Source organism: Aythya marila (assembly GCF_965140915.1).
Source record: "Aythya marila genome assembly, chromosome: 25".
Lineage (NCBI taxonomy): Eukaryota > Metazoa > Chordata > Aves > Anseriformes > Anatidae > Aythya > Aythya marila.
This window is the reverse complement of record NC_139066.1, coordinates 1,366,538-1,393,242: the sequence shown is the minus strand read 5'-3', so window position 1 is coordinate 1,393,242 and position 26,705 is coordinate 1,366,538. Positions and strand designations below refer to the sequence as shown.

Sequence of the window (26,705 nt, the reverse complement as noted above, 5' to 3'; positions counted from 1 at the left end):
TCTTGGCCATCCGGCTTTATTATTCAAGTCCAGAGATAAAGCAGTTAGATACACTTGCAAAATAGTTAAATAGGATGCATTACCCTTTAATCAGACTGGTGCTGAGAGCAGGAGATAGAGACAGCTACCACCGGCTGGTCAGGAGCTGCCTGTTGCCAAAAGCAAACCTTGCAAGTGAACGCAGTGGCCAGAACACGAAGCAGCACAGGGGTGAGGCACAGCACTTCTGCGCCCCTGGAAGCACTGCAGGTCTTCCTTCACACACCAATGAGTGTACAGAAGTTGGTGTTCTCCTTACCAGAGGCAGGTGACCCTGTCACAAAGAAGGCTGGAAATGGCAGGTAACGAGCCCTTGCAGGGCAAGAGAAGCCTTCAACCCCTACATACAGCTCCTGAGCACAGCTGGGCCCGGGGAGCGTGACCTGCTGGTAAAGCCAGCGCATCCAAATCGCTTGCAGCCACAGCTGCTCAGCGCTGAGCCTGTATTAAAGCATTTGCCCTGGCAGCTAGTATAGAAATAACAGTCGATGTTCACCCACATGAAACATCGGGGAGCACCATTTTCCAGCTACCAGCATTAAATCTCAGAACAGCATAAGGACTTGACCCATTAGCTACTGCTCTAGCTGATACTCAAATCACTGTGGCATTTCCCTTACCAAGAGCCTGTGGGTGAAGCAGTCTCATAGCTGGAACTCATATATATTTCATACGATTTCCTTTCTCTTGCTGCAGAACAGCATTTGCCCTTGCTGAGGTCAGATCCAAACCCTGCTCCCTCAGCCAGAATGAAGACATAGCACTGTTCTTGGCAGCATACGTAAATGTATTTGCAAATACATTTTTCAGGCTAGTGTAAATTCACATTCACCCTGTAGCAGCATGTCCTTAATTACATGTCAGAAAGGGGCTTTGCTCTGTTCTCAAATCATACAATGCTGATGCTGCAAATCCTAGGCCAGCATGAGGATGCAGCCAGTTTGGAAGCCCTTTCCTACATTTCGTTTTGCTTTACTTTAAGTAGTTAGAAGTAAAATTGATCAATTTGAAACACAGACAATCACTTCACTGTTCTTTGGTACAGACATTGGCCACAATAACCGACTGGGACACTTGACACCACAAGCACATGGCACAATTTGAGTTTAAGAGGTGCTTGAAATTTCTTTTTTGCTAGGTTAAAAAAAAAAAAAAAAAAAAAAAAGGAAATGCTTCCAGAGAACCAGTCACCAGCCACGTGCCCAGAATTTCTGCAGCTTTTTAAACACACACCATATTCTTAATTGATTTTATCGCTTGAGAGTCCAACTAGAAAACCCCAGCTATCGCTTTCGCTCTCCTTTTTGTGTCCTTTTCTTCTCCTTTTCCTTCCGCTCCTGCTTGGCTAGCTTATCCTTCTCTCGCTGGAGTTTATCTTGCTCTTTTTTCTTCTGAAACTCATCTCGCAGCAGCTCCCGTTCCAGCTTTCGGGCATTCAAGACATCCTCCACGTTGGTGTTTCGGAACAGCGCTGGTAGTGAGTTAAGGGCAAACAACATGCTCTGTCTGAGCATGCACAGTTCATCTTTTCAGCAGTATTTTGGGGCTGTACACTAGACACTGTTTTTAGCACATGGGTTGCTTTGTTTTACCTCCCCCTTCACCTAGAGCCGCACCTCCCATCAAGAGGGATGGAGGTCAGGGCCAAGGGGTGTCTGCTGTCACAGCGCAGCCCGTGGCACAGGAAAAGGCAGTGGCTGCATCACCTCCGTTCTGCTTCACCCCCAGGTCCTGTGCTCTCCTGCTTCTTGCTGACGGCTGCACCTTGCAGGATCCCTGCCTTGCTGGGAGCAGGGCAGAGTTCTGCCTCAGTAAGCTCAGCCTTGATTCACCTAAGACAGATCTCAGCTGCTCATTTCTCACCCAAGGGCTCTGCAAAGAAAAGAAACCCTGCATGCCAGCAGCCAGCAACTCTGTAGAAAGTGCTGTGCAAAGAAAAGGAACATTTCTGACTCCCAATTCTCACCAAGCAGGTAAAGAATCTGGGAATAACAAGTGAGGAATGGAAAAACGAAAAGGAAACTCTGCTTGTTTTTCCAAACAGAAAAGTCACGTAGCTTAAACCTGTGCTTCCTAGAAAATGGAAAAAGCAAGTTCTTTCCTAGAAAATTCAAGTTCAAAACCAAGCCTGCAGGTTCTTTAGACTGATTTGAAAAAAAAAGCGAAACCTCTACAAACTAGAAGTAGAAAAATAACGTATTTTGTAAAGCTTCCTTGAGCAGCTTTGCTATAGCTGTATTTATGTGCATGTTTAAACATGTATGTACGTGTATGTATGCACATATAGCTGTGTCCATTATGATTACAGCTGACATCCCAGGCAGAGCTGCCAGCCAGCAGACAACGCATCCCGCTAGCTCTGTAACCATCAAACCAAAGGAAATGGCACTGCAAGGATAGTCCCACGCAGCACAGCTCTACCTGTCCTGCTCGCCATGGAGGAAGGCTGCAGACACAGGCAGAGGTGAGACTAAGGACTGCCACAGCCTCAGGTCATTTCTCCTGCAGGAACTAATGGTAAGCCCTTTAGGAATAACATTTGGAAGAGCAAGTGGGCGTCTCCTTTTCTGTCTCTTCCTCTTTTTCTGTCTCTTCCTATCAGCAATTTAGGGACAAGAATAATTTAAATATTCCACATTTTAATTCTGGGCCGTGATAAAACCTGCTTCCACCTTAAGCTTGCCAGCTGGTGAGTTCAAGGAAAGTCCCAAATTATTGCATTGAGAAAAATAAGAGATAGTTTGGTCCTTGTTCACCAACAAAGTTCAACTGCACCATGCCCTTAGGCATTTCTCAGTAATCTTGTTTCTATTTCACTTTTATTAGTTCCTGATATGATCTGGACACCACTTAGCATTAAACTAATGTTGGGAGAATTATCTTTATCAGTAGCATGTTCTGTGAAGCTTCAGAAAGGACAGGAGAGAAAAGGAAGGGATAAAGGAGAAAAAAATAAAATGAAAGGATCGGTCTTAGCTGTGCACACAAGGCAGTGGGGGGGGAGAGCAGAAATGCAGATGAAACATTTAACTTCATTATGAGCAAGGTGAGGTTACATTAAAAAAAAAAATCACCAGCTTAAATGGTGGCCCTAAAGAAACCGTGAGCATCAACACCAATTAAAAAAAGGACAGGAAACTCACACAGATGCTGCCTTCCTTCCAAGGAGCCCAAGTCATCGAGAAGCAAAGGATACATTTCTCTGATCCAATATTTACTGCTGTCCCAACAGATCCATCCTGTTCATCGTCGCCAGTGAGAGAATTAAGGAAATATGGACATCAGTAACAAGCTTGTCTATCTAGTCACACTCAGATCAAAATACATCAAATAACAATTTTACCAAGCCAGGAGGAAGAAGCTAAAAGCTAATGTTGATGATCAAGGACAAGACAAGCATAAAGCCTGATGTTTAACTCCCCTCTGCTTCTCAAATGCCAGGTAAGATCCACTCTTATCAACTTTCTCTTCATGGAACAACTTGTTCTTCAGCACTATGAAGAGCTAACTTTAAGCTCTCCCACTCTACATTTACTCTCTCTAAAGAGGATCTTTTCAACAGATTTCTTGCCAGAAAGCAAGAGAGAAATTCAATACATTACCTACCACGCACAGATGCTGGGAGCGGATTCACTCATCTTCTGCAATGCACCTAAAGTGGACAAACCTTACCCAGCCAAGCTGTGTTGGTGGGAGTGTGACAATGGTGGAGGACCGAACTCAAAGAAGTGTCTGCATACACGGCACTCCACAAACTAAGAGATTCCATGCTTTTTCCCACGGAAGCTACTTCACTGGGAAAAAAGAAGACTGACAAGTTCCTCCAATTCTTCCACTAGACACTGCAAAGATAGAAAGGCATTTCAGGAGATTTTTTATAATCATCGTCCTCCCAGGCACTCCATCTTGACTGTGTCAGGAAAAGGATATTCCTCCTCATCCGTCACGTTGGCATACTGGGCCAGGAGGGCAGCTTTCCTTTGCTTATCTTCCTGGGAGATCTCCTTTGGCTTCACTACAATCTTGGCCTGCTTCTCCATCATGCTGGCAATCGCTTGGATCTCATCTGGCAAGAAGAGTCAGAGCATCAGTCAGTCCCTGCAGATGCAGGCCACCAAGACCCAGCTGCTCCCTCCTGCAGCTCCCACCTGTGCCTCCGCAGGCCCCCAAAGGCCTTGTCCTACCACCAGGGCCAAGCACGTTGCCCTCCTGCTGCCGACCTAAATGCGAAGCCACCTGGCCAAAGCGATTGGAGCAGTGGCTCCGCGCAGCAAGGAGGAGCTCCCCTGAGCACGCAGCACTGCCCAGGCACTGTTCTCCCTGGAGTAAGGGAAGCTTCATGATTCAACTCCGAAATCAATAGAACTATTAGCTAATGAAAATCCATTTCACCCCAAAGTGCATTCTCTTCTTGTTAAAAGAGGCTAAGTATGTTTATTTAACTATGTAGTTAACATCATGTTAAATAGAAATTCTGGGAAAAAAGTTACTAACCAGTTTAATACTCTTTTTTCACCTAGGGAAATGAGCAGTTGATTAGCCTTTTAATATCACGCTGTCCATTTCTTAAAATGGCATTTATTTTTGACATTTGTTTGTTTGTTAATAACTTACAATTTCATTTCCAATGTGAAACTGGCAGCGTGTAGCAGCCTTTCTACAAGGGCAGGTTTCCATACAGGTTAGCTTTTGTGCTCAATTTAAAAGCTGGAAGATGCACTCCAGGTTTTTAATTTCACACACTTCATTCTTCCACAAGAGCTAACACCTCATATGTATTTTCTAGAAGTTACAACCAGTAGATACTGACTCCGTTTGGGATGTATCCTTCTATGGAGTCACAGTGCAGTAAATCCTTACATTTCTAACAACCTAGCTCTAAGGACATATATTGCTACCTTCTTTCTGTGACAGGTGAGAAAATCCCTGGTTCACTGTGAGAAACCAATGGTATGAGCTGCAGGAGTCCAACAGCAACTTCAGCAGTTCCAGTCACTTGTCCGCAAAAGAGGGATTTGTTTTTTTAATATAAAGAATAACAGAACGTTTTCCTGTCCTCTGCCAAAGGCAAAGAGAGGCCAAGGACAGAGTACTTCAATGAATTTTCAGGGAAAGACACTTAACTGCGGTGTGCTTCAGCAGTTAAGTGAAACTCCAAGATTTAGACGAGAGAAGCGCTACTTAAATGCAGCCCTCATGACAAGGACTCACTGGGGAGAACTATTTCTAGAACAATATCAGAGATGATGTTCTGTCTGCACCTGAACTGACAAAAAAAAAAAATGCAAGGCAACCAAAAACACAGATTTAGCCCGAAGGGATGTTACATTGTCACCCATGCAGGCTGGCAGTTAGGTCCGTACAGTTGGAAGACCCCTAACTGAACCATGCAGTGTGCTGAAACCTGCAAAACCTTTCAGCGTGACTTCCTTGTGCTCCAGAGCTCTGCTCAGTGACCAGAATATGCCTCCCCCAGCCAACAAGAACAAGACGTTTCCACTCCAGAGCCAGCAGCTGAAGACAAGGGATGGCTTCAGAGAGGGTACAAAGGATTAGCAGGACTATATGCATTATTGGGAAAGTAGCAGCATTAGTACAGCAGCAGCCCAACAGAGCTTCCCTCCTGCAAGCATTTAGGGGAAAAAAGGACAGTATTAAGAGAAGACTTTGAAAGAGGAAAGTAAGGATGCTTTCCTGATGCCTGCTGGAGTGAGCAGCAGCACAAAGGGCTGCACAGCTCTCCGTAGGTGCAGCTGTAGTAGAGTAAAACTACTCACTTCCCAAATGAGCATAAACTGAAGCAAGCATATGCATTTTATACCATAACTGCACCTACCATTAGAGCCCTAGCTGTCATTGCTACATCATTAGCATTTAGTGGTGATTAAGCCTTTTTTTTTTTTTTTTTAAACAAAAGGGAATTTTAAAAATCCTGCAGAAAAAACAAACAACTTTTTCCTCTGCAGGATTCTGAGCCCAAAGAGCAGCAGAATGCTAGTGACAGCCAGAAGTGAAACTACTCAACCTCATTTTGTGTTTCAAGACAAAACAGTAAATAAGCATCCATGGCAATGAGAAGTGAGCCAGATCTGCAAACACATTAGCAGCATTGGTTTTAGGTCCTAACCAAGCAGACACACAGTTCTCATCTTAGTAAAGCCCTGCAAAGTACTCATACCACGTGGAAGGAGACATGGAGCAGCAACACTACCTTCTTTTTTCTCTTTGGCGTCAACAATCTGAGATTCAGACCACTTCTCGACTACTTCCCTGCAAACATCGTTTAAGAGATCTTCTTCCTAGTAAGGGAAAAGAGACTTCTCAGTCTTGGAGCAAAGTTGGTCTGCTTTAAACAAGCATGAATCATATAAGAAGTACCAGCTGCAAAGAATCTGAACACCCGGCAATAAGCTCAAGCGATACAGTTTTTCACATGGACCCTACTTAATAAACACATGTAGGACTTCTGTTAACCTGTGGCAGCAGGACAAGGCAAGTCACGAGATGCACTCACTTGATGACACAGCTCAGGGTGAGAGCTCCGCACGGCTGCCCAAGCACAAGCACCACACCAGGAGATACCACATCATCACCACGCGTTACTTTTCCACCAGGTACGGCCCTATCAAATGCTGGTCTCACAGCTGCAGGCTCACTAGGCACAACAGCCCTACCATGACCGAAGAAAGGCGAGCAGGCTGCCATAACTCTAGCCAGCTACTGAGCAGCATCGTATCTCCTCCTGAGCCGGGCTGCAGGGATGCTAGTCAAAGACCACCTCCTCACCGACACTAATAAACGAGACTGGAGACGAGATGGGTCGGGCACAACATGGAACGGAACCCACTCTGGTAGTACTGGTAGACTATATCCTCCCACCAGCAACTAACGGACTGATACTGGCAGCCCCTTGACCTGCCTGGAGCATTCAACATGACTGAGAGAGGTGGCAGTGGAATGCACTTGGTCGCTACAAAGGAAAACCTGAAGCCGTGGGGAGAAAGGAAGCACGCCTGAGCAGCTGCACAGAAGTATTCCCACCACCAGGTCAGGTCCTTCATGCACTGCTCCTCCACCACTGACGCTCTCCCCACTGTCCACCTGTGGCTTCTCAGGGGTCTCACCAACAGCGTAACACGAGCACCAGCAGCAGACACACTGCTCTAGCTACAGCCAGGAGCGCCTGACCAGGAATATGCAGCTGTACAGCAGGCGGAAGGTTTCAAGGTGTTGTGGTGTGGTTTTTGTTCTTTTTTTTTTTTTTTTTTTTTTTTTGCTAATTAACACTAAATCACCCAACAGCAAATCTGCCCACGGCTTAGGAAAAAACAGCTGCAGAAAGTTTGAGGGGCTTGAGAAGGGTTAATACCAAATGGAAACTAGCTGGCCAGGACACAGGCAGCTGGGACTGAGCCATTCCCTCCCTGGTACCCTGGTGGGTCTGCTGAGCACATCGCAGGCGTTAACATCCAGCTAGGTCCAGGCCTGCAGCTTCTTGCAGTCTCCCATACTTCTTCCTTCGGAAGCAGCGCTACATTTAGGCAGGGTCAAATTAGGCACCAAAGCAGTTGTGGCCTCTTACTAGACTTTTTCTACCACCCATGACCGCTGCTTACCCTATCTATGCCAAAAGCTAGCCCTAAATACTTGCAGAAAGCTTGATAACCTCTGCCTAGAAAAGAATATCTTATAAAGGTGCATAATAACCAGGCCTCAGCTGTCCCTTTCCCTATCTCTCCCAGCTTGGCATGCAGTAACTGGCATTTGAAAGCCAATACATGAAACCCCTGCACACAGACTTCCCACCAGACAGGTAACAAGTTCACAATTCTCATCTCGAAAACTTGGCCAACAGGTACCTAAAAAACACCTCCAAGTTCCAGGACAGTCGCTGAAAACATTGCTTATTCAGCAGAGCAAAGCTCACCTGCATGGGGACAGCAAAAAAGCTGAGTTTTCCACAGCCATGGGACAGACAAGCTACAGAAACACACAAGATCTCTTCACCTTTTGCTGCAATACAAATAAAGAGTAACTCAGAGTGAAATCCTCCCACCCTAGGTCTACAACAGGTAGGCAAAAAATTCTGCATGTAACAGAGATGGCAGGAGAACACCACACAGTAATACCATTACACAAGTCTGCTGAGCACCGAGATCATGAGCACAGCACAGGAACAAGGAACAAGGACCCTGGCTTAGGGAGGAGATGCTACAAGAAGTGTGCAGGATACTTGGGGCTGTGAGGCTGAAGTGATGTGCAAACACAGAAATAGCAGAAGGATGAAGGGTTTGTGATTCACACCAACACTTGAAGTAGACAACTTGCCTTGAGTAAACCCAGAGGATGGGATGATGCCCAGTCTGCTAAGATCAAGCATAAGAACCTACAGACCCCATTCACACTGGGAGATGCTGCTCTGAGATCCTCACAGGCACATGTGCAGGATGAGCAGACCACACCAAGGATGATGTGCATAGAAACAACTCCAGTCCTCAGAGAAAAAACACAAGTTGTGAAAAGTTGTGAAAAGATAACAAACATCAACAAGGTTCAAAGACATGAAGGATTTGAAGCACTAGAAACATTCACAGTAAGAGGATCCTCCATGAAGGATGGGATACCCCAAGCACTGGGAATATGAGCCCACTGTCCATTTTGCCAGCCTTGATTTCAACTTTATATTAAACCAGGAAAGAAGGATGGGAAAGACATTCCCCATGTGCCTGCTTTCAGCATGCAGGAAGATGAAAATCAGGTAAGTATTGACAAAGGAATAGCAGTAAGTAGGAAGGAAAACAAAGTGCAGAAGACTAATAATGATGGCAGATACCTGTGCCTTCTAATGAGGATTTGAGCAGTAAGAACAAACCAAGTATTTGTATACCAGCGTAGCCTACGTGGGGAGAACACTAAGATGAGCCATTTCAGATATCCCTGAAACATGATGAAGAAATAACTCAGCCTCAGAGCTGGACAGTCTTCATATTCCAAAAGGAAGAAACGGAAGACCAAGATGACAGCATGCAAATGGACATGAACAGAGCAACAGAAAAAGAAACATGATGGGACAGCCCAGCTGAAACCTTTACAGAAGGAAGCAGAGAGAAGCTCTGCCACATAGTGCAGGGCGTTTGCTATGTAACCCTTCTGTCTTACCGCAGTCTGGATAAAGACCTCTACCAGCACCGATTTCTGGATCTGTGGGAGATTCACCTCCCATGTATGCAACTGAAGAACAAACGCTACTAGTACTGGTGGAGTTCAGGTAGCTGTGGATGTATTTCATTCAATAATCACCAAACAAGAAATTATGTTATCTTAGAGGTCAGTACATACAGAGAAAAAATAACTATAGAAGATATACATGGACTGAGTGACCCAGAGTCTGTTTGGCATAAGGAGGGGAACAGAACGGAAACAGAACTCGATCTGAAACAAGAAGTTTGAATAAACTCAGGGAACTAATGTATGAGAGACTGAGGAACCCGAACATGAGGTGCAGAGGCTGCTCAAAATGTATTTTAGCGATGATTGTCAAAAACAAACGAAGAGATGACCTGGAATTTGTACACAGAACACAGAGAAAACAATTGTAAAGAAAGGCCCCAAATTAACCAAATGAAAGAGTGTCTCAATAATCAATAAAGAAATAAGCTTGGAGTCTAACAAATAAAGAAAAGACACACTGAGTAGAAGAAATAAAAAGGATGTCACAGGGTTCAAGAGGCAAAAATATATTTTACAGGAGTAGATAATCAAACTGACCTGGAACTTGCACATGAAGCGTAAGTCAACTGCAAGAGAGTCAACCCTGACTCAGAAGAGAACACAGAAGAAATGGGATTGTCACGAATGAAAGGCAGCCCAGAACTAGATGCGCACAAAAACCGCACACCAGCCTTCAAAAACCGCACTGCTGACAGTGCGAGAGAAGGGTACCTCAGCAATAAAGAGAAAACAGGAAATATCAGAGCATGCTGCAGCCAGCTGCAGGGCAAGGGAAGGGCAACGAGCTACGTACCTCCGCAGTTCAGAAAGAGCACCCAGACCGAAACACAAGGCCCACCCCAGCTGCAAGTCTGCAACCAGCACGGTCAGGCTTCAGAGATGGGCTCTGCCTTTGGCGATGAGAAGCAGCAGTCTGGCGATTACAGGTAAGGCAATTAACCTCAGCTCCAGACAAGGCTTTAGAACAGCACTTCCAAAGACATCTCACTCTGTCCCTAGCTCCAGAGGAGTTAGTGTTTGCTCCTCCTATTAGTCTAGGCACAGGGCTATGCTGACATTGTTAAACTTCTTTTAGAAACTCATGGCTGGTGCCCCACCAGGGTGGGGAAGTGATGACAGAACATAGTAAAGAGCCACACTGAATTTTAGGAAAACTGGTTTAAAATGGCACGCAGTCAGCTAACAGACGGAATTAAAGTTACCCATATTAACAAAAAGAGCTAACCCCTTTGGGTTTTATGCTCCTATACAGATGGTCTGGGGGGAAACCAGTGACAGCACCTGAGCAGACCATTACTTAATACAAGCGCACACTTACTGCTGAGCATTTTATACTACTGAATATCCATCTATGCAACGTCCTGAAATACAAATGGTATAAAAGTCTTACAGCCCCCAAAATAGCTGACCATTGGGAAGAAACTCTTGTGAACTCTCCTAACTCTTTCCTGGCAGAGCAGGCAGGCACTGCCCATCACTGGAGGCTCCAGGCTCTGGCCAGGCAAGGCTGGCAGCACCTTCAGTCTCTCCCAGTCACTAATTCCAGCTCCAGTTGGATCCCAGGGACTGATTCCTGTACGACCGTGCTGTACTGGGAGAAATGAGACCTGTTTAAGGAATGTTAACAGCCTAGCACAGCTGTTGCTCAGCTGACAAGAGGGTGTTGAACACCACCTCCAAAGCCATGCCCTGCGCCCCTGGGAGCCACCAGCTCGCAGCCCAAGCCTCGTACCCTCTGCACCCCGGCAAGCAGCCAGGCCCTGCAGGAGCTGCAGCTGCAGCCTTGGAGCTGGCACCATGGTGTGAAGGAAGTACAGAATATTTGAATCGGAAGGGTCATAGAATCATAAAGGTTGGACAACAGCTCCAAGATCATCTGCTCCAACCATCCCCCCTGCCAGCATCACCCACTAACCCATGTCCCCAGGCACCACGTCCAACCTCTCCTTGAACACCCCCAGGGACAGCGACTCCCCCCGGGCACCCCATCCCAGTGCCCGACTGCTCTTTCTGAGCAGAAACGTCTCCTCATTTCCAACCCGAACCTCCCCTGGTGCAACTTGAGGCCGTTTTCTCTAGTCCCATCACTAGTTATCTGCCAGGTGCCACCAGGACCACCAAGCCCAACCCCTGGCTCCACACAGGGCTACCTAAAAATCGGACTGTGCATCTCAGACCCTTGTCCAAACACCTGAGCTCCGGCTGTGAGCACATCCCACGGGAGCCCATCGCAGTGCCCGATCTGGGTGCAGACCCATCCCCAACACCACCCTGACCCTGCTCCGTCCCAGCTCCACGCCGTCCCCCCGGGTCCTGTCGCTGTCCCCCTGCAGAGCCCAGCGCCTGCCCCTCCGCTCCCCTCGTGAGGGGGCTGAAAACCGCCACAACCCCGGGACCCCCCCGGGATCCCCCCAACCCTCACGTTTCGCCCCCGGCCTCACACCGCGACCCCACAGCCGCAACCGGCCCGCCCCGGCCGCCCGCCCCTCACGGAGCCCGGCCCGGGCTCCACAACCCGGGGGTGAGGGGGGAGACCCGGTCCCGGTCCCGGTCCCTCCCCTCGGTCCCCGGCCCTCACCAGGCAGGCGGCCAGCACCCCACGCAGCGCCTCCAGCCGCTCCTCGTCGCCCTCCTCCTCGCGGAGCAGCCCCGCGATGTAGGCGCCGTACACGGCGCGGTCGAGCCCCAGCGCCTCCAGCCGCGCCGCCAGCCACGGTTCGAAGCCACCGCCACCGATCCCCGCCGCTGTCGCCGCCGCCGCCGCGCTGGGCGCCGCCATTTTGCAGCGCCGCCGCCACCGGCTGCGCGTGCGCGAGGGACCACGCGGGGCTGCACCGGGACCGGCGCCAGGATCGGCACCGGGCTGGGCTGAGCCTTGCAGCACCGGATCCCGGCCCGCACCCCCTTCCCCAGCACCGAGCCCCGCCGCCGCTGTCGCCGCCTCCACCGCTCCCGGCTCCCCGGGCAGCCCGCGGCCCTCCGCGGCGCCGTTAGGGGCGGGGCGAGCGGAAATTTAAACGGCGGCGGCGGGGGAGAGCGGGGCTGTGCCGGGGGGCTCGGGACCGAGCGGAGCCTCCCCGCCATGGCGGGCCCCGCTGCCACCGGGCGGCCGCTCCGCGGGAAGTCCTTCTACCTGGACGTGCCGAGCGGGCGGGCGGCGCGGGACCTGGCGGCGGCCATCCGGCACCTGGGCGGGGTGAGCGGCACCGGGACCGGCACCGGGACCTGCCCCGCTGCGCCCCTTCTCGCTGCCGGTGCTCGCTGGGGTTCCCCCCCCGGGGGCTGCCGGTGCCTCCGTGCGGGGTGAGGGGGGAGCTGGGGGGGGCCCGGCCGTGCCCGTAAATCCCCGCGGGGAGGACGGAGCCGGGCCCAGGGGCACCGGGCACGAAGCGGGGCCCGGGAGGTGCCCTCTGACCGCCGGGAAGCGCTTCTGTGCCCTGGCGGTGGCGGAGCTGGCACAGGAGAGGCTGCGGGGGCTCCTCCGGGGAGACCTCCAGAAGCCGCCGGGACCGGGCCCTGGGCTGGAGGAGGGGGACCCGGGGCTGCCCTCCCCTCCCCTCCCAACCGTTCTGTGGCCCTGAGGTGTTGCTGCTGGTCTCCAGGCTGTCTCATCTCCCTCCTTGAGGCAGATCTTCTCATGCGCACCCCAAAGCTTCCAAAGTTCCTCAGTGCTACACCCGGGTGTAAAGTCTCTGCGTAGTTCTTGCCTCAGGATCAGGTCCTGGGGAGGCTGATGTATGATTTTCCTTTCTTTTTTTTTTTTTAATCATCCGTTCATGCTTAACTTGCTGGTTTCCTTCTGCCCTCACCTGCATGTGCCATCAACTTCTGAGGGCTCTCCTCAAAGCCTCCTCCTTACTTAGCTGTGTGTTTTCAAGCCTGAGAAATGCTTGCTCCCAGTGGTTAGTGCTCTGCGTGGCTGCCACAGTAGTTGGATCTAATTTTAGCCTTTTGGCTGTCCCTCTGGCTTCTTATCAGGCATTGTCTCGTGTCACTTCGCTCTCTGAAGTGCAGCCCACCCATGGTGGAGTTCTCATTCCTCTGCTGCTGTGGAGATGCTGAATTCAAGAATGTGGTGCCCCTTCAGTGGTAGTATCCAAAACCTGTGCGTTCTTCGAGCACCAGGTTAAGAGCAATTAACTCTGACTTGAATGTGGGGCCTTAAATTTCACCTTGATGTAGGGGTGATAACACATCGAAGCGTTATTTGGATTGGGGTATTTTGAGTTTGTCTTTAATACCTTCAGGTTTCTTAATGTCGTGCAGTGTAAGTCACTGCTGTAGGGCAGCCTATAATGTCACTTGTGGCACTTCACATGTGTGGGTCTGGGATCCTGGTCCACAGGGACTCTGTAGGGCAGCAGAACTGGCTTGTTCAGCAGCCATGACTTCACCTTGTTCGATTGTGTGTCTTCTTGTGTGCCCCATACCTGTGTGTTAGTACCCTGTGACTGCCTTCTGCTGCATTTCTGATAAGCCTACAGTTAGTACCCCAAATGAAGCATGTTTTCCACCTCTTAGTCTTCTACCTTCTGCACAAAGGTGTGCGTGTTTCAACTTTCTGGTTCCCTGGCGCTCTGTTCTTCACTAAGCTACTTGTCCCAGCTGTTTACTTTCTGCTTTCTGTTGCCAAAATGTGCTCTATTGTCCTCAGAACTGAGTGCTTCCAGTGTTGCATGATGTCCAGGTCTGTTTTCTCACCTGTTGGCTTTCTCTGCTTTGAAAAGTTGCCACTGCTTTTTTTCTGAAACCACTGCTAGAGGAGTAGGTGATAGCATCATGCCAAGTAAATCTCAGTTTGAAGATTCTCGTGACTATTTGCAGTTTATCTGTAGGACACGCTGTCTGCATATCACGGGTTCTCCTCCCTCTGGAAGGACGACGTACTTCTGAAGATAAGTACGTTCAGTAGCCCCTTAGCTGCAGAGAGGTTAAGCTAAAGGCAATAGATCTTGCTTAGCAGGATTCTTCTGACTCAGAGATGCTGGACAATTTTAGAGCTGCTCTGTTCTCCCTTTTTCTGCAGGTCACCGAAAGCTTCCTAAGCAAAGAAGTCAACTACGTGGTGTCCAGTAACAAAGAGGCCAAACGAGACAAAGCTGGGACACGGACTGAGAAGAGGAGCAACACAACATCAGAGGATGCAAAAGCCAAGAGCCCAATGCCTTCTACCTCCAAGGGGAATCATACCAGACTTCAGCAGAAGCCACCAGACAAGGTAAGAGCTACCAAGGTTTACGCCACCCCAAAGTTTGTCCCAAGGGATCTATAGAGTAGAACCTGAGACTGGTGTTCAAGGTAGTTGTTTCTGCTCTGAGCAACCATGTTGTGTGTTTTTTTTTTTCTGCTCAGCCTAATCATTCATATTTATACCAATGTTCTTTATGGTATAAATGCATATCTATACCAATGTTCAATGATGCCTTTGCATCATTGTCTGCTCTAATGTGCATGTCACAGCTTTAATAGTAAGCAAATGATATCTACTCAAATGGTAGAGGAAATAGAGGGCTTGGTTAGCTTCCCAACAGAACAGGTAATCCATCCAGACACAGAGGTATATTTAGAAAGCACAGAAATGTAGGCGAGATAAATCCGCATCAGAAGTATTGCAGGCTGTGGTTGTGTGTGGACAGACATGGGTAAGGCACAGCAATTGCCGTGTGAGAGGAGAGCTGCAAGGGCAGCTTTCAAAAAGGGTTTTCTCTAGGTTCTATTCACTCTGCTGGAGCTGGGCTTTCTGATCAGCAGTGCTTGTAGCCAAAGCTCCAGTGTCCTTGAGTGCTGGGGCCTGCTGGAAGCTGTGGCCGTGGGCAGCAGAGATGCTGGCAGAGCCTACTACCCGAATCCAGGCCATAGGCATCTCTGCCAGCTGGATCTGGACCACTTGCAGCATAGCATCTCTTGGAGAAGCCTAGGCTGGTGTCAGGGGGTTCACTCATAGTGTGTTTGTTCCCCACCCTTGCTTGTAGCGCTATCCACTTGTCTTACAATACGCTTAACCTATTTCCTGAAATCATAGGCTATCAAACGAGACTTGCTTCCCAGAAAGGACGAGCAAGGATTGTTCTAACCCCTGCCAGCCTGTTGGCACGTGGAGTTTCAGAACTAAGTCTCTACTTCCTCTTGGCTCCCTCCGGAGCATTCTCTGCTGTTCAATAAAAGCCAAGCCTTGGCTGAATTGCTGCTTACTGTGGATATAAAGGGTGTCTGCGGTTTGTATTCCCTGGAAAAGCTAAGTCCTGCTGTCTTTGAGATGAAGTCTTGGCCAGATTCCTCTCCCCAGCAGAGAGCAGGTATCACTAGAAATTGTTATTACTGGGTATCCATGTTGTCCTCAGCTTGGTGCTGCCTGGCAGCTCTCTGCTTTAGCACAGTACTTGCCTTCTTTCTCTGCAGGCCCTGATCAGCAGGGGAAAGGAGCTGCTGCAGAAGGCCATGAAGAATCAGGTGAGCAGCACGTGGATAAGCTTTCCTGTAGCTGGGTATGTTCACAGCACTGCTGAGCTGTGCAGAACCAGTGCCAGCCACTTCTCCAGAGCCCCTCCCTGCTGACGGGAGCAGACTCTGGGGCTAGTAAAGGTATGAAGCTGTTGCTTGTGGCTCTATGGAAAATTATGCAGTGTTCCTGGACGCTGTTCTTCATGGAGCCATGTCATCCTTCCATGTTAGCTGCTTTCAAGGCCTGTCCCAGTGATTTGGTTGTTCCACATTAAGAATTCTTAACGTAAGACCAACAGATGAATTCTTAGCCTAGAAAGAACTAAAGCCATATGGCTGGGGCAAAGGGCTCCTTTGGAGTCTTCACTATCACAGTGGCCAAAAGAATCTCAGTGCCCACTTAAGAAGTTCAAACTATAGCAGGGATAAAAATCTGAACTAGATGCTAGTTTTGATTTGGGGTAGGTAAAGCCATGAGTATGAGCCTTTTCTTCTGTGCCCTGATGCACATGTTTTAATAATACCTATGTATTGGTCTGTTAATCAGACAGCAAGATTAACAATAAACTAGAGCTATTGCTGCATGTACTGTGTGCTTTGAGCTGTACCTTGCCAAACCTCTCTGTTTGAACAGGACACCTGCAGTGGCAGCAGTATCCTCGCCAATGCTCGATTGTGGGGAGTCCAGATCTTGCACGTGGATGGTATCCTTCTCTGTATGCTGGAATTTAGCTTCTGGTAATCGGTGGTTTTGAAGGAGGATGGGCAGAAATGAGTGTGGTATGGGGGAAGGAAGAAATTGTGAGGAATATATGGTTCTTGAGCTATGCTGCACTGGTTAGGTTTGCACTTCAAAAATTTGATTAACTTTGTATGCATAGAACATGCTAGTGTCACATTTACAATAGCAAACACAGAGTATGTTGTAAAATACTGGGGCTGTGATTTTAGGAAATGTTAATAGCTCAGTCGGTGCCTGAATTTCTTCAAAGGAGACCACTTTTACTAATTGGCCTGGACGTACAGATCACCATAATGGCAGGACTTGGTTGTTTTTAATTAGGAAGTGCTGCTGTTTGAGGACCTGTGCTGGAAGGCGCTTCCTGCCTTGGTGATGAATGGGGAGAGGGTGATAGGAAAGACAGATGGTGAAACTGATTCTAATAATAGGTCTGGAGTAAAAGGTTCCTGAGTGTCCGATGACAGTGACATACAGCCTTGGCTGCGCTTGTCTGGATGTGTGATGGAGGCTGCTACTGTTAGTACCCCTTCCCGAGCAGCCAGCTCTGCTGAACTGCAGCAGTGTTACAAGTCTGCCATGGCTTTCAAATTCCGGGGTCTGGTCTGTATGCTGAACAATCCCTGACAGTGTCTCATTTCTGCAGAGACTCAAAGCCAGCCTCCAGCTCTGCTAAAGAGCAGCATCGGGTGCCTTCCCTCAAAATACTCTTTCTTATCTTGCTCCTGGGTGAATTACCTGTGTAGTAGTGATACTGTGCCAGGTGATGGCAGGCTCAGGCACTGCATGCTCTCAGTGCATGCAGGCAGTTGTACTTGCCCTGCAGTCAGTCCAGGGGGAACAGCTCACCTTCTCTTGCTGAGCTATGGCTCTTTGACAGCCCACCTCTACAGAAATGTTGTTGTATGCTCAACAGCTGCTGCGTGCCATCTCAGGATCGAGGAAGCAGAGCCAGAAGACAGAGGTAACTGACCTAACTCCAGCCCAGTTGGAAGTGCTTGGGATCCCTTGGTAGCTCTTGAGCACTCCTCCTAGCTCATCTAATGCCAGTGGGTTAGTAAGCAGGGTGACCTAGGTTTTCATTCAGCATTGGTGCTTTTGTTCATTGATGGGGATGGCAACAGTCAAAGAATTCTTAAAGTGGGGATAAAAGCAGAGAACAAGACAGATGGTAGTTATCAACCTCATCTGTAGCACAGCTAGTGCTGATTTTGACTTGTAGGGGACTAAGGGTTAAAAAATAAAATTGTATGTAGCTAGTGTACCGGCTTTCTGAACTATCTTTTAATGTATTGGAGAGGTCAGTGAGAAGGTAAGGCAGAAGATTAGAGAGTGGCAGCCTCATATTTAAAGTACCTTTAGGTAATTTGGGAGACAAAATAATCAGGGGGAGGTGATATAGTCTGCAATGCAAGAGCTGTGAAGTGGTGGGTGAGACTGCTGTAATCTCAGTTTGTTGCATCGGGATCAGTAATTACGGTTCTGCCTGCACTGGCTCCCATATTAAATGCATCTCTTTTTCCTTTAGGTGAAATGCCTTGCATCTGGATCAAAAATTCGCAAAGGTAAGTCTGGAAGCTGTGTTCCCCTTCACATTCAAATGTGGAGCTGCTTGAAGAAGCCTCATTTAGAAATTGAACATTTATCTGAAACTTCAGCAAAGCAAGATACCACAACTGTTTAAGGCAGTTTCTCTTGAACATTTTTTGTAACTCCTTGTCTGAGTCTAGCTACAGCCTCCTAATGCAGATGAGAATGTTATGCCTTTGATTTCAGGCAGTGTTTTTAAAATCCCATGAACAGTTTGCAGCTCAACTCCCAGAATCCCAAGGCACTTAAGAACTGTGCTGCTGGCACTGTGTGTTGAATCCGCTGGCTCAAAAGAAATTTTGAAGAATAATGCATCCTAGAGAGGAGAGCATGTTCCTCCTAACCCACTCACTGCTGTTAGGCTGAAATCCGTTGTTGAGACACAATCTAGGGCTAACGCTCCCAAAGGAGGGGGGAAGCCCAGGTTCTCATCTGCAATTAGACAAGAGCCACTTGTGCCACTGGAATTGGCACCAGTGACATAATTGTGCCTATTTGTGACTTTTAGATTTTTCTCGTTGGAGAACATCTTAAAGCAGACTCCAACCTGGATTCTTTGTGGGACGCATAAACTATTTTCCAGTTTTGTGGGAAAGATGTGAAAAATAGCATGAAAAACTGTTGAGTAAGCCAGATTGTCTGCTGCAAGCTCAGAGCTCATAATTGTGGCACACTTTGAACTCTGCTTGGGGACTTGTGGTGACAGCTGAATGGTTTGTCACCATTCAGCACTCTGCCACAAGAGCTTAGGGCCTGCCCACCAGCCTTGGTTTTATCTAGGCCCCTAAATGTGGCCTTGCTCTCAGAAGTGCTAAGCATTTGACAGCATTTATGTGGAAACATTGATCCTGTACTTAAATAGCTCCTTTAGCAACATAACGGCACATTTGGTACAAGCTCCGGATGAGACTCGAGAAACTAACAGGTGGACTCTGCCTTTCTGGAGAATGAGGTTAAAATTTCTTCAGAGAAAATAGCACTGAGTTCCAGGATCACAAGAAAACAAAACACCTCACCCTTCAGAGGCAAGGAGAGAGAGAGGAGAGTGTTGGTTTCAGGTTCAGGCAGATGCTCAGCAGGAATACCCTAGTGTTCTTCTGTTTCTTAACCAGGTCTGTACTCAGATATGTGTGCTAAGCACAGTGTTATCACTTGTGAGTTGAACAGACCTGCAAGGCAAGAGGGGCAAGGTAGTTTTTCCTATCTTGGTCATTTGCCTGCCTCTGAAAACCTTTTCTCTGAATGCACTGCTGAGGCTTTTTTCTGCTTCCTTAAGATATGCCTCTGTACAAAACATAGCTGCTGTTTGACCTCCTAAGGGACCAAGCTAAGGCCAGGCACTGCTCTCTAGCAGAGTTCTCGTGGCAGGCTTGGCTCTGTATCACGTTGGTGTGTCTCCAGCAGCTCTTAGCTATTAGACTCAGCTGTCCTGGCCTGAGCCATTCTGAACTCTGGGCTGCTGTATAAAAGTCAGGGGAGAAACCAGCACTGGAAAGGCTGAGGCAGAGCACTGTGCTTATGTGACTGTAGCTGCGCTTTGTTTCTTCCAGACTTGTTTCTCATGCTTGGTGGCATGTTGCACTGGGGATGCCTGACAGTTCTTAAGATTCAAGTCCAAACTGGAGGTTTGGGGTTAGGCCACTGACTACTAAGGCTGTTGAGATGTTTGAGATGCAAACCTCTGGGGCTGGATGTTCTTTCAAAGGAGGAAAGACTCCGCTAGTGGACTGCCTGTAGGGTTTGTTCACCCTAGCGATTGCTCTGGAGGTGGGGGCTGTTGCAGATTTCCCAAAGAGCTGTTTGCTGGATCCTGTCTTAGCTGCACTTAGCCAGCACTTGGCACACATGGGTGTAAGAAGTACCGATGAGCTTGGCTCTGTAGCCCATTTCTGTTGAGGAATGAATGAATAAGTAGGGAATTTGGCCAGGGTAACTTCTAACCAGCTGTCTTTCTAGCAGGAAAACTGAAGCCCCCTTTTCTGAAGGTTGAAGACCAGAGCAGGTAAATGAGACCATTCTAAGTATCACAGCCAAACTATATTAAAACTTCAGGGCTCCCAGGGAGGGAATCTATTCCTGCTTTTCCTTATTGTGTGGCATTGAATATTCTGTCCCCAAGGCTTCTTTGAAGACCCTGTTACTCACCAGAAAGGTGACACTCTCCTAGAGGAGGCAAAGGGAGTTTAGAGAAATAATCTAGGTGGCTTGTGTGTCAGGGTGAAAGAAGTTGCTAAATGAGACTTGACAACAGAGTTTACTTCCTTGCTCAGATTCCGTATGTGATCCTTGCAGGTCACTTAATCTGTTTGAGCCCTCTGAAATGGGGAAGGAGATCGAGGCACATAAAGGTCAAGGCCTGTAATTTGATTACAGCATCCAGCACAAGGGGATTTGATCTCTGTGGTGTTTCTAACAACTCTGTAACTCTAACGGTATCCACAGTACCAACTAATTATTCTGAAGACAACATTTAAGGCAGCTACAGGGTCAAATATTAGGTTTTACATGCTGCTTGCATTGAAGTATGAGGAAGAGAAATGTGGTCTGGGAATTGAAGCCTTCCAATGCTGCAGTGTAGCTGAAAATACTGCACTAGCTGCTGCTGGCTAAAACATCCCCCCCTCAGTGCCGCTTACTGGGGATCCAGTTTAGTATTTCCCCACTCCAATGAGAAGTAGGAAGTCTCTGGAACAGCCACACATAAGGACAGCAGTGGGCAGTATCCTGTCATAACAGAGACAGTGCCTTGAGCCCCTCTGAGGGAAGGACAGCTCTCTAACCTTGCCATCACAATCACTGCCAGATGTCCTGATGTGCTTCTTTCAGGCAATTCCGGCCCTTCCACCACCAGTTTAAAAGCTTTCCCGACCTGAACTTCCTGGCACCCAAAAGTTCCAGCCCATTCGAGCCTCTGAAAAACCTCTCAAGTTCTTGCAGAGCCAGGTAGGTTGTAGCTACTTCTGTGCAAGTTTTTAATCCTGCTGCCCTGCTGGCTACCAGGGCATGGAGAAGCACTTGTGAGTGTGGGTGAAAGGAGCACTGCTCTGGGTTAAACAGCTGTAGCTCAAAGGCAGCGCTGTGTCCCTGGCCTTGTGCAGGCAGCTGGGTGCCTGCTGCTGCCGTGACATGAGGGCAGGGAAGATGTTTGCTGTTACCTTGTAGGGGTGTGGAGGGCTGTCCAATGCACAGCAACGGGGAGAAGAGCCCCCAGTCCACGCCTGTCACTGTGCCAAAGAAGAAGAGGGGGTTTTGTGAGTGCTGCCGAGAGACATTTGAAGAGCTGCAAAAGGTAAAGGCTCCCCTGGGACCTGGCTCCTTGCAAAAGTTAGAGAGACCACTCAGTGGCTTAGATGATCCCAATGTCCCTGTTATCAATACAAACCCATTTTGGAAGGAAGGCAGGTTTGTACAGCCTTTCTGGATGTAGTGGGATCTGCATTGTAGGTGAAAGCCATGGAATATCTACCCAGATTTCTTGGTCTGGGTAAGCTAGTTATGAAGATCAGAGCATGACATGCTCACTTCTGGGGCTAGGAGAGTCTCAGGGGTCGTCCTGTTACCTGAAGTGTAAGATGAGAACCCCATTCTGCAGCAGCTGGGAGGGATAGGCTGATTAAAAAGGTGAGAAGAGGTTTTTATCTCCTGCAAGATGCTCTGAAGGCCACATTGTTCAGCACAGCCTCTAGTGATAGACAGTACATACTTGGAATCTGCCTTTTTAGTAGCTGCTGGGGAAAGCTGTAGGCTGCTGTTAGATATAGACACAGCCTCCTCATCATCAGGTGTCTATGGGAACAGCATACTCGCTGTAAGCAACTGGGGGTAACAGCGTTGCCTACGTTTCCCAAATCTGCTTCCGAACAATGGCTCTATCTGCTGAAAAGACTGTGTGCCCTCTAGGCTGTGGGAAGTGGCTGTTACTACAAATTCTGTGAAAGGATGAGTGTTGCTAAAAGGGCTTTTGCCACTTTCCAGCATCTCCAGAGCCCCCAGCACAAGCAGTTCGCGCTGGACGACTCGCGGTACGCCCCTGTGGATCGTGTCATTTCGCAGCTCACCAATGACTTTGTGGAGCAGCCAGCCAAGTAAGTCTCTGTGTATGTGGTAACTCCTGGAGCAGAACAGCAGCACCATACTGCGTGGTGTGCTCACGGGAACAGGCCTGAATCACTGTGCTACTGTAGTACTAGATCTTAGTTTGTGCCCTGTGCCAGGGAATATGCCAGCATGGAGCTGAGGGCTGGGATTAACTAAAAAACCAACACGGTGTTGCTGGCTGGGCCAACAAGGCTTAGGCAAGCTGTGGGAAATGGTCTTTCTCAGTTTCTGTGTGTTCTTTGCTTCATGGAACTCCCTGTGGGCTTCTAGTGCCTCTTAAACTGGAAAGAACAGCTTAAACTGGAAAGAACAGACCTGTCTCCTCTGTCCCATGTCTGGCACAAGCCTGCTGCTCTGTTACACTCCTGTGCCCAGACCGTGGGCTGTTGGGCAGCACAAAGGATCTCAGCCTGCTCGTCTCCTCTGCCAGCAGCAGTATCGCTGTTTGCTGAGCCTTACCTGTCTAAAATTTCTTACTGCCTCTGCAGAAAATGCTTCATCTTGCTGGGGGGAGGGTGTCGCCAGGCCTAGGGAGAATGAGCATTAACGGATGGTTCTTTTCAGGGTGCCGCTGTGCTGCCTGACAGATGAACACTTAATGCCTCGAGCACAAGTTACTGGAGGAATTGAGAAGCTGACAGCAGAGCTGGGAAAGGAAAGCCAGCAGGCTGAGCAGGGTGCTGTGGATCTGTTTGATGCAGAGCCTGATCCTGGCCTGAAGATCAAGGAATGCTCCTCTGGCCTGCCCAGGGACAGGGTCAGTAACCCCAGAGAAGAGGGGAGATTGTCTGAGAACTGCTCCTTGGGGCTGTCTGTCAGAGCAGGACTCACTGCAGGGGTCTGTGCTGCACGTGCTACCACGGAGGAGTTTGCTGTGGTGGGGGATACGGACTCAGACTTGGCTCCTGAGTTTGCCTGGGGCACTTGTGTAGCAGCCAGTCATGTCGGAGAGGCAATCGCTTCTTCCTCTGAACCTGATAACCAGCAGGTGCTTGGGTCTGTCAGCCATCTTCCACAAGCACTGCCTGTCTCCAGGAAACGCCAGCTCTCCTCCAGTCAGAGCACCCAGGTGGGAAAGAAGCCCAGGCTGGAGCTGGGTGGTGGCCGCTCGCTGTGTAAGCAGGCAAGCCCAGTGGGTGGTGGGATGGGTGTGCAGGGTGCAGGACAGACGCCTGAGCCAGGCTTGCCTGGTGTGGAGGCTGGCAGCTGGCCCCTAAGCACAAAGCTCTCCACCAGGCCTCATCACCCTCCTGTTTTGGATCTGTGCCTTTGTGGGAACCCTGTGGACCCTGCATCACAGCCAGGTTCCCTCGAAGCTCTGTCTGTGGGGTTTGATCCCACAGAGACTGCTGTAGTGAGCACTGTCAGCAAGCATGGCTGGAGCAGAGGGAACGTGAGTTCCCATGGGAAGCTTGGAGGGGAGAATGGAAATACACCCAGGAATGTGCTCAGTCCTGCTCTGGAGTCCACAATGAGCAAGAGCAGCTGTCCTGCTGGCCAGTCGCCCTCTGCGAAACTGCCTGTGGCTGAAGCCAGATGTTGCTGCTCCCTCTGTGTCAAAACAGGAGAAAAAATAGCCCCTGAACTACCCAGCCTCCCCAGCCACAGCAAGGAACAGACTCCGTGCCCTGGGCTCCTTCACCGTCTTCCGTGTAATACACAGGCTGATGATAACTTCAGAAAGAGTTCTTCTGAGTCAGACTGGGATGTCCAGCTGCTCTCTACACTAACGGGTGTCCAAGACAGCAGGATTCGGGCTGTGGACAGGGATTTGCTCCAAAGGACACATGTCAATGTGAGAGACAGTGGGTACGAGTCTCAGCTCTGCTCAGTCCTGAAGCAGAATTCAGATTTTGAGTGGGCAACCAAAGGTGACAAGAGCTGCCGGAACTACTGCACAGAGACCAAAGAAGCCCCCCTCCCTATATTTGAGACCTTTTTTGGCAGCTGGACAAGCTAAAACCACCTCCTGGCAGTTCTCTGGTCCCTTAATGGGAGCTGCAGAGTGGCTGGAAAGGGATTTAACAAGGCACCCTCGCTGTTAGGGCCAGCTGGGAGCTGGAGTGAGGATGGTGCCTGCACAGCCTCCTCCAGACGGCCTGGGCTGAGCCCGAGGGATTGAGATGTGCCAACACCTCTCCGTTGCAACGCATCCCTGTCCAGCGCTGCCTTCCCTAGGCTTTGACATCTTCTTGCCTGATTCCCTGGAGGAAAGACACCAGCGGCTGCGAGTCACAGCCCGGCTCCTTGTGGCTGCATTTCACTGGATGTGTGAGGAAGCACCACAGGCAGCTCATCATCCTGGCCTGGGTAGGGTAGGGTGACACGTGTCCTCCTCGTGCAGGCATTCAAATCTGAAACTGTTGGGATCTGCTGGGTGCTGCAGTGATTTCACTGTCCTCAGGGGCTGGGATCTTCCCTCCTCTTGTAGCTGGTAGCTTCCTTCTTTAACTCCTCACCAGGCTGCTGACAAGGTGGTCCATCTCTAGTGGTATGTCTTCAGCAGGAATAGGCTCTTTGCCCCATTCAGGGCATGGCCTGTTCCCCCTTCCACACTGTCTTTGGGGTTGCAGAGATAGGGAGGAGGAGGGCTGTGGCAGTGAGATCTGTGTTCTTGTGGTTTGGGGCTGCGTTGGATGTCTTCAGTGTTTACGGATGTTTGTAGCTGGTAATAAGCTGACTTTTTTTAAATGAACTTTTAAACTTTTAAATAAAGTGAAAGAGATACTCTTCTGCTGTATGTTGGGTAAAATTTGTCTGCCTCCTTTCTCGCAGCTACCTCCAAGGAGTGTGAATCTTCCCTGGCTTTGGGCTGGGTGCCTGGCTTTGAGCAGGAGCCTAGCTGAGAAGGAGCTGCAGGGGGCACTGGGTTCAGTAGGAGCCAGCAGTCCCAGAACAACCCCCAGGCTGGGGCTTGCATTAGGAATGTGGTCAGCAGGTGGAGGGAAGGCATTGTACCTCTGCTTAGTGTGGGGACGGCCATGTGTGGGATGGCCCCAGGCGGAGAGGGATGTGGAGAAATTGAAGAGATAGTGGTGGAGGCTGCTGAGATGGCCAGGGAGCGGACCTGGGGTGGGCTGCCCTTACTGAGAGGTGTTGAAAAGCTGCCTGTGCCTTGGGAAAGGGCAATTATGGGTGTGATGGAATCAATCTCTTCTTTCAGCAGTGCCAGGTGGCCCAGGGGGACCTTCTGAGCTTGGGTGCAGGTTATGAAAAGGAAAAGCTCCCTGCCCAGGAGGATGGGACAGTCCTGGGGCACTGGGGGGGCTGTCTGGCCTTGGAAATTCCCCCCTGCCTGAGTATTGTCTGGAGGTGGATGACAGCCCTGCTTTGGGCAGGAGGCTGCACTGGGGACTTCAGCCGTCCTTCTGAAGCTAAACCCTCCCTGGTGCAACAGCCAAACTCCGGCACTTCTTGAGGGCAGCTGAGCTGCTCAGTGCACCCTTGAGGACTGCCCAAGCCTTCCAGCAGGTGCCCAGCTGGCATCAGCTGGCCCAGACCCCTCCTGTGCAGCTCTTGTCCCCCTTGTCACTGCACCCACAGCCCTTCCTCCTGCTGCCACCCTGCTCTTTGGGCCCGGGGAAGGCTTTGTGGGATGTGGCAGCGCGCTCTGGGTTTGGTGGTATCGGAGGTGATGGCAAGTCCCCAGAGCCCGCTCCCAGCCTCATGGGCAACCCTTCCCGATGTGTTAAGGCTCTGTGAAGCATCAGGGAGAGGAAATGGGGAGGGCCGGGGCAATTCGCCTCTCCCATCCCTGCTCCGTGCCCCTTGGTGTGTCCATGCCTTCGCTTCCCCTGCTAAATGCTCCTGTCCCCTTTTTGCACAGTTGTTGACCATGAGTCCCTGCTCAAAATCCTCGACAAACTTCCACCTCCCCCAGCCCCATGGATGTGCTGAGCCCCAGCACGTGCGGGGAAACGTTTCCTTGGGCTTGGCGCTGCCGTGGGGGTCCCCAGGGCCTTTCCCGCCAGCCAGACGAGGGGGGGGGGAGGCATCAGCTCTATTATAAATGAGCCTCTGCCTCGGTCCAGCCGCAGCCGAGCTGTTTTCTGCTATGCTCCGGGGAGAGGAGGCGGCGGCTGCTCCCCGGGAAGCTTTGCGCTGACCCACTTGTGCAGCTCCACACCCCTCCTGCTCCCCCCGGGACCCCCGCGCCGCCGGTGTCTGTGCCATGTCCCTCCTGTGGATCTGCTCCCCCCCTCCAGGCTATGTCACCTTCCCCTGCTCTTCTGCACCCTTGATCCCACGGCTGTGTCCTGCTGCGGAATGAAAGGGAATTCATCGTTTTTTCCAAAAAAACAATTGGTCTTTTTGTCCAGGTTGGAAACGGGGCCTTGCAGCACTCCCCAGAATGGGGGCAGCACGGGAGCACCCCGGGTGTGCTGTTACCTTCCCTGCGTGTCCCCAGCTGGTGCGGGGGGATCGGGGCCAGCTGGGGTGTGAGTGGGGACCCCACAGCTCCCCCGGGTGTCAGCACCCCCCGGCAGCACCCCGGGGTTGCCCCAGTTCCCCAGGCACCTCCATCCTGACCCGGGCCCCCTGGCTCAGAGCTCGGACTTGATACGGG

General features: G+C 50.0%; 2 protein-coding genes across 7 annotated transcripts; one reads left to right on the top strand and one right to left on the bottom strand.

Annotated features, from left to right (window-relative positions):
- CCDC43 (coiled-coil domain containing 43) lies at positions 1-12,126 on the bottom strand. 4 transcript variants are annotated; one of them, XM_082778879.1, is made up of 5 exons: positions 11,849-12,126; positions 6,218-6,338; positions 3,970-4,105; positions 3,236-3,294; positions 1-1,510 (listed from the first exon to the last, which is right to left on the bottom strand). In XM_082778879.1, exons 1-5 carry the CDS (start codon positions 12,047-12,049, stop codon positions 1,323-1,325), a joined length of 705 nt encoding a protein of 234 aa, XP_082635005.1. In that variant the 5' UTR covers positions 12,050-12,126; the 3' UTR covers positions 1-1,322. The 4 variants fall into 4 exon arrangements, with proteins under 4 accessions (XP_082635005.1, XP_082635006.1, XP_082635003.1 ...); XM_082778880.1 differs by having other exon boundaries at positions 6,251-6,338; XM_082778877.1 differs by lacking the exon at positions 1-1,510 and adding an exon at positions 1,531-1,911 and having other exon boundaries at positions 3,183-3,294.
- Positions 12,119-24,784, top strand: DBF4B (DBF4B-CDC7 kinase regulatory subunit). 3 transcript variants are annotated; one of them, XM_082778875.1, is made up of 11 exons: positions 12,119-12,466; positions 14,297-14,488; positions 15,670-15,720; positions 16,346-16,415; positions 17,344-17,414; positions 17,979-18,015; positions 20,000-20,042; positions 20,867-20,983; positions 21,203-21,329; positions 22,016-22,125; positions 22,703-24,784. In XM_082778875.1, the coding sequence occupies exons 1-11, from the start codon at positions 12,353-12,355 to the stop codon at positions 24,096-24,098; spliced, it is 2,328 nt and encodes a 775-aa protein (XP_082635001.1). In that variant the 5' UTR covers positions 12,119-12,352; the 3' UTR covers positions 24,099-24,784. The 3 variants fall into 3 exon arrangements, with proteins under 3 accessions (XP_082635001.1, XP_082635000.1, XP_082635002.1); XM_082778874.1 differs by having other exon boundaries at positions 19,997-20,042; XM_082778876.1 differs by lacking the exon at positions 12,119-12,466 and adding an exon at positions 15,293-15,566 and having other exon boundaries at positions 14,352-14,488; positions 19,997-20,042.
- Positions 24,785-26,705: the final 1,921 nt, after the last annotated feature.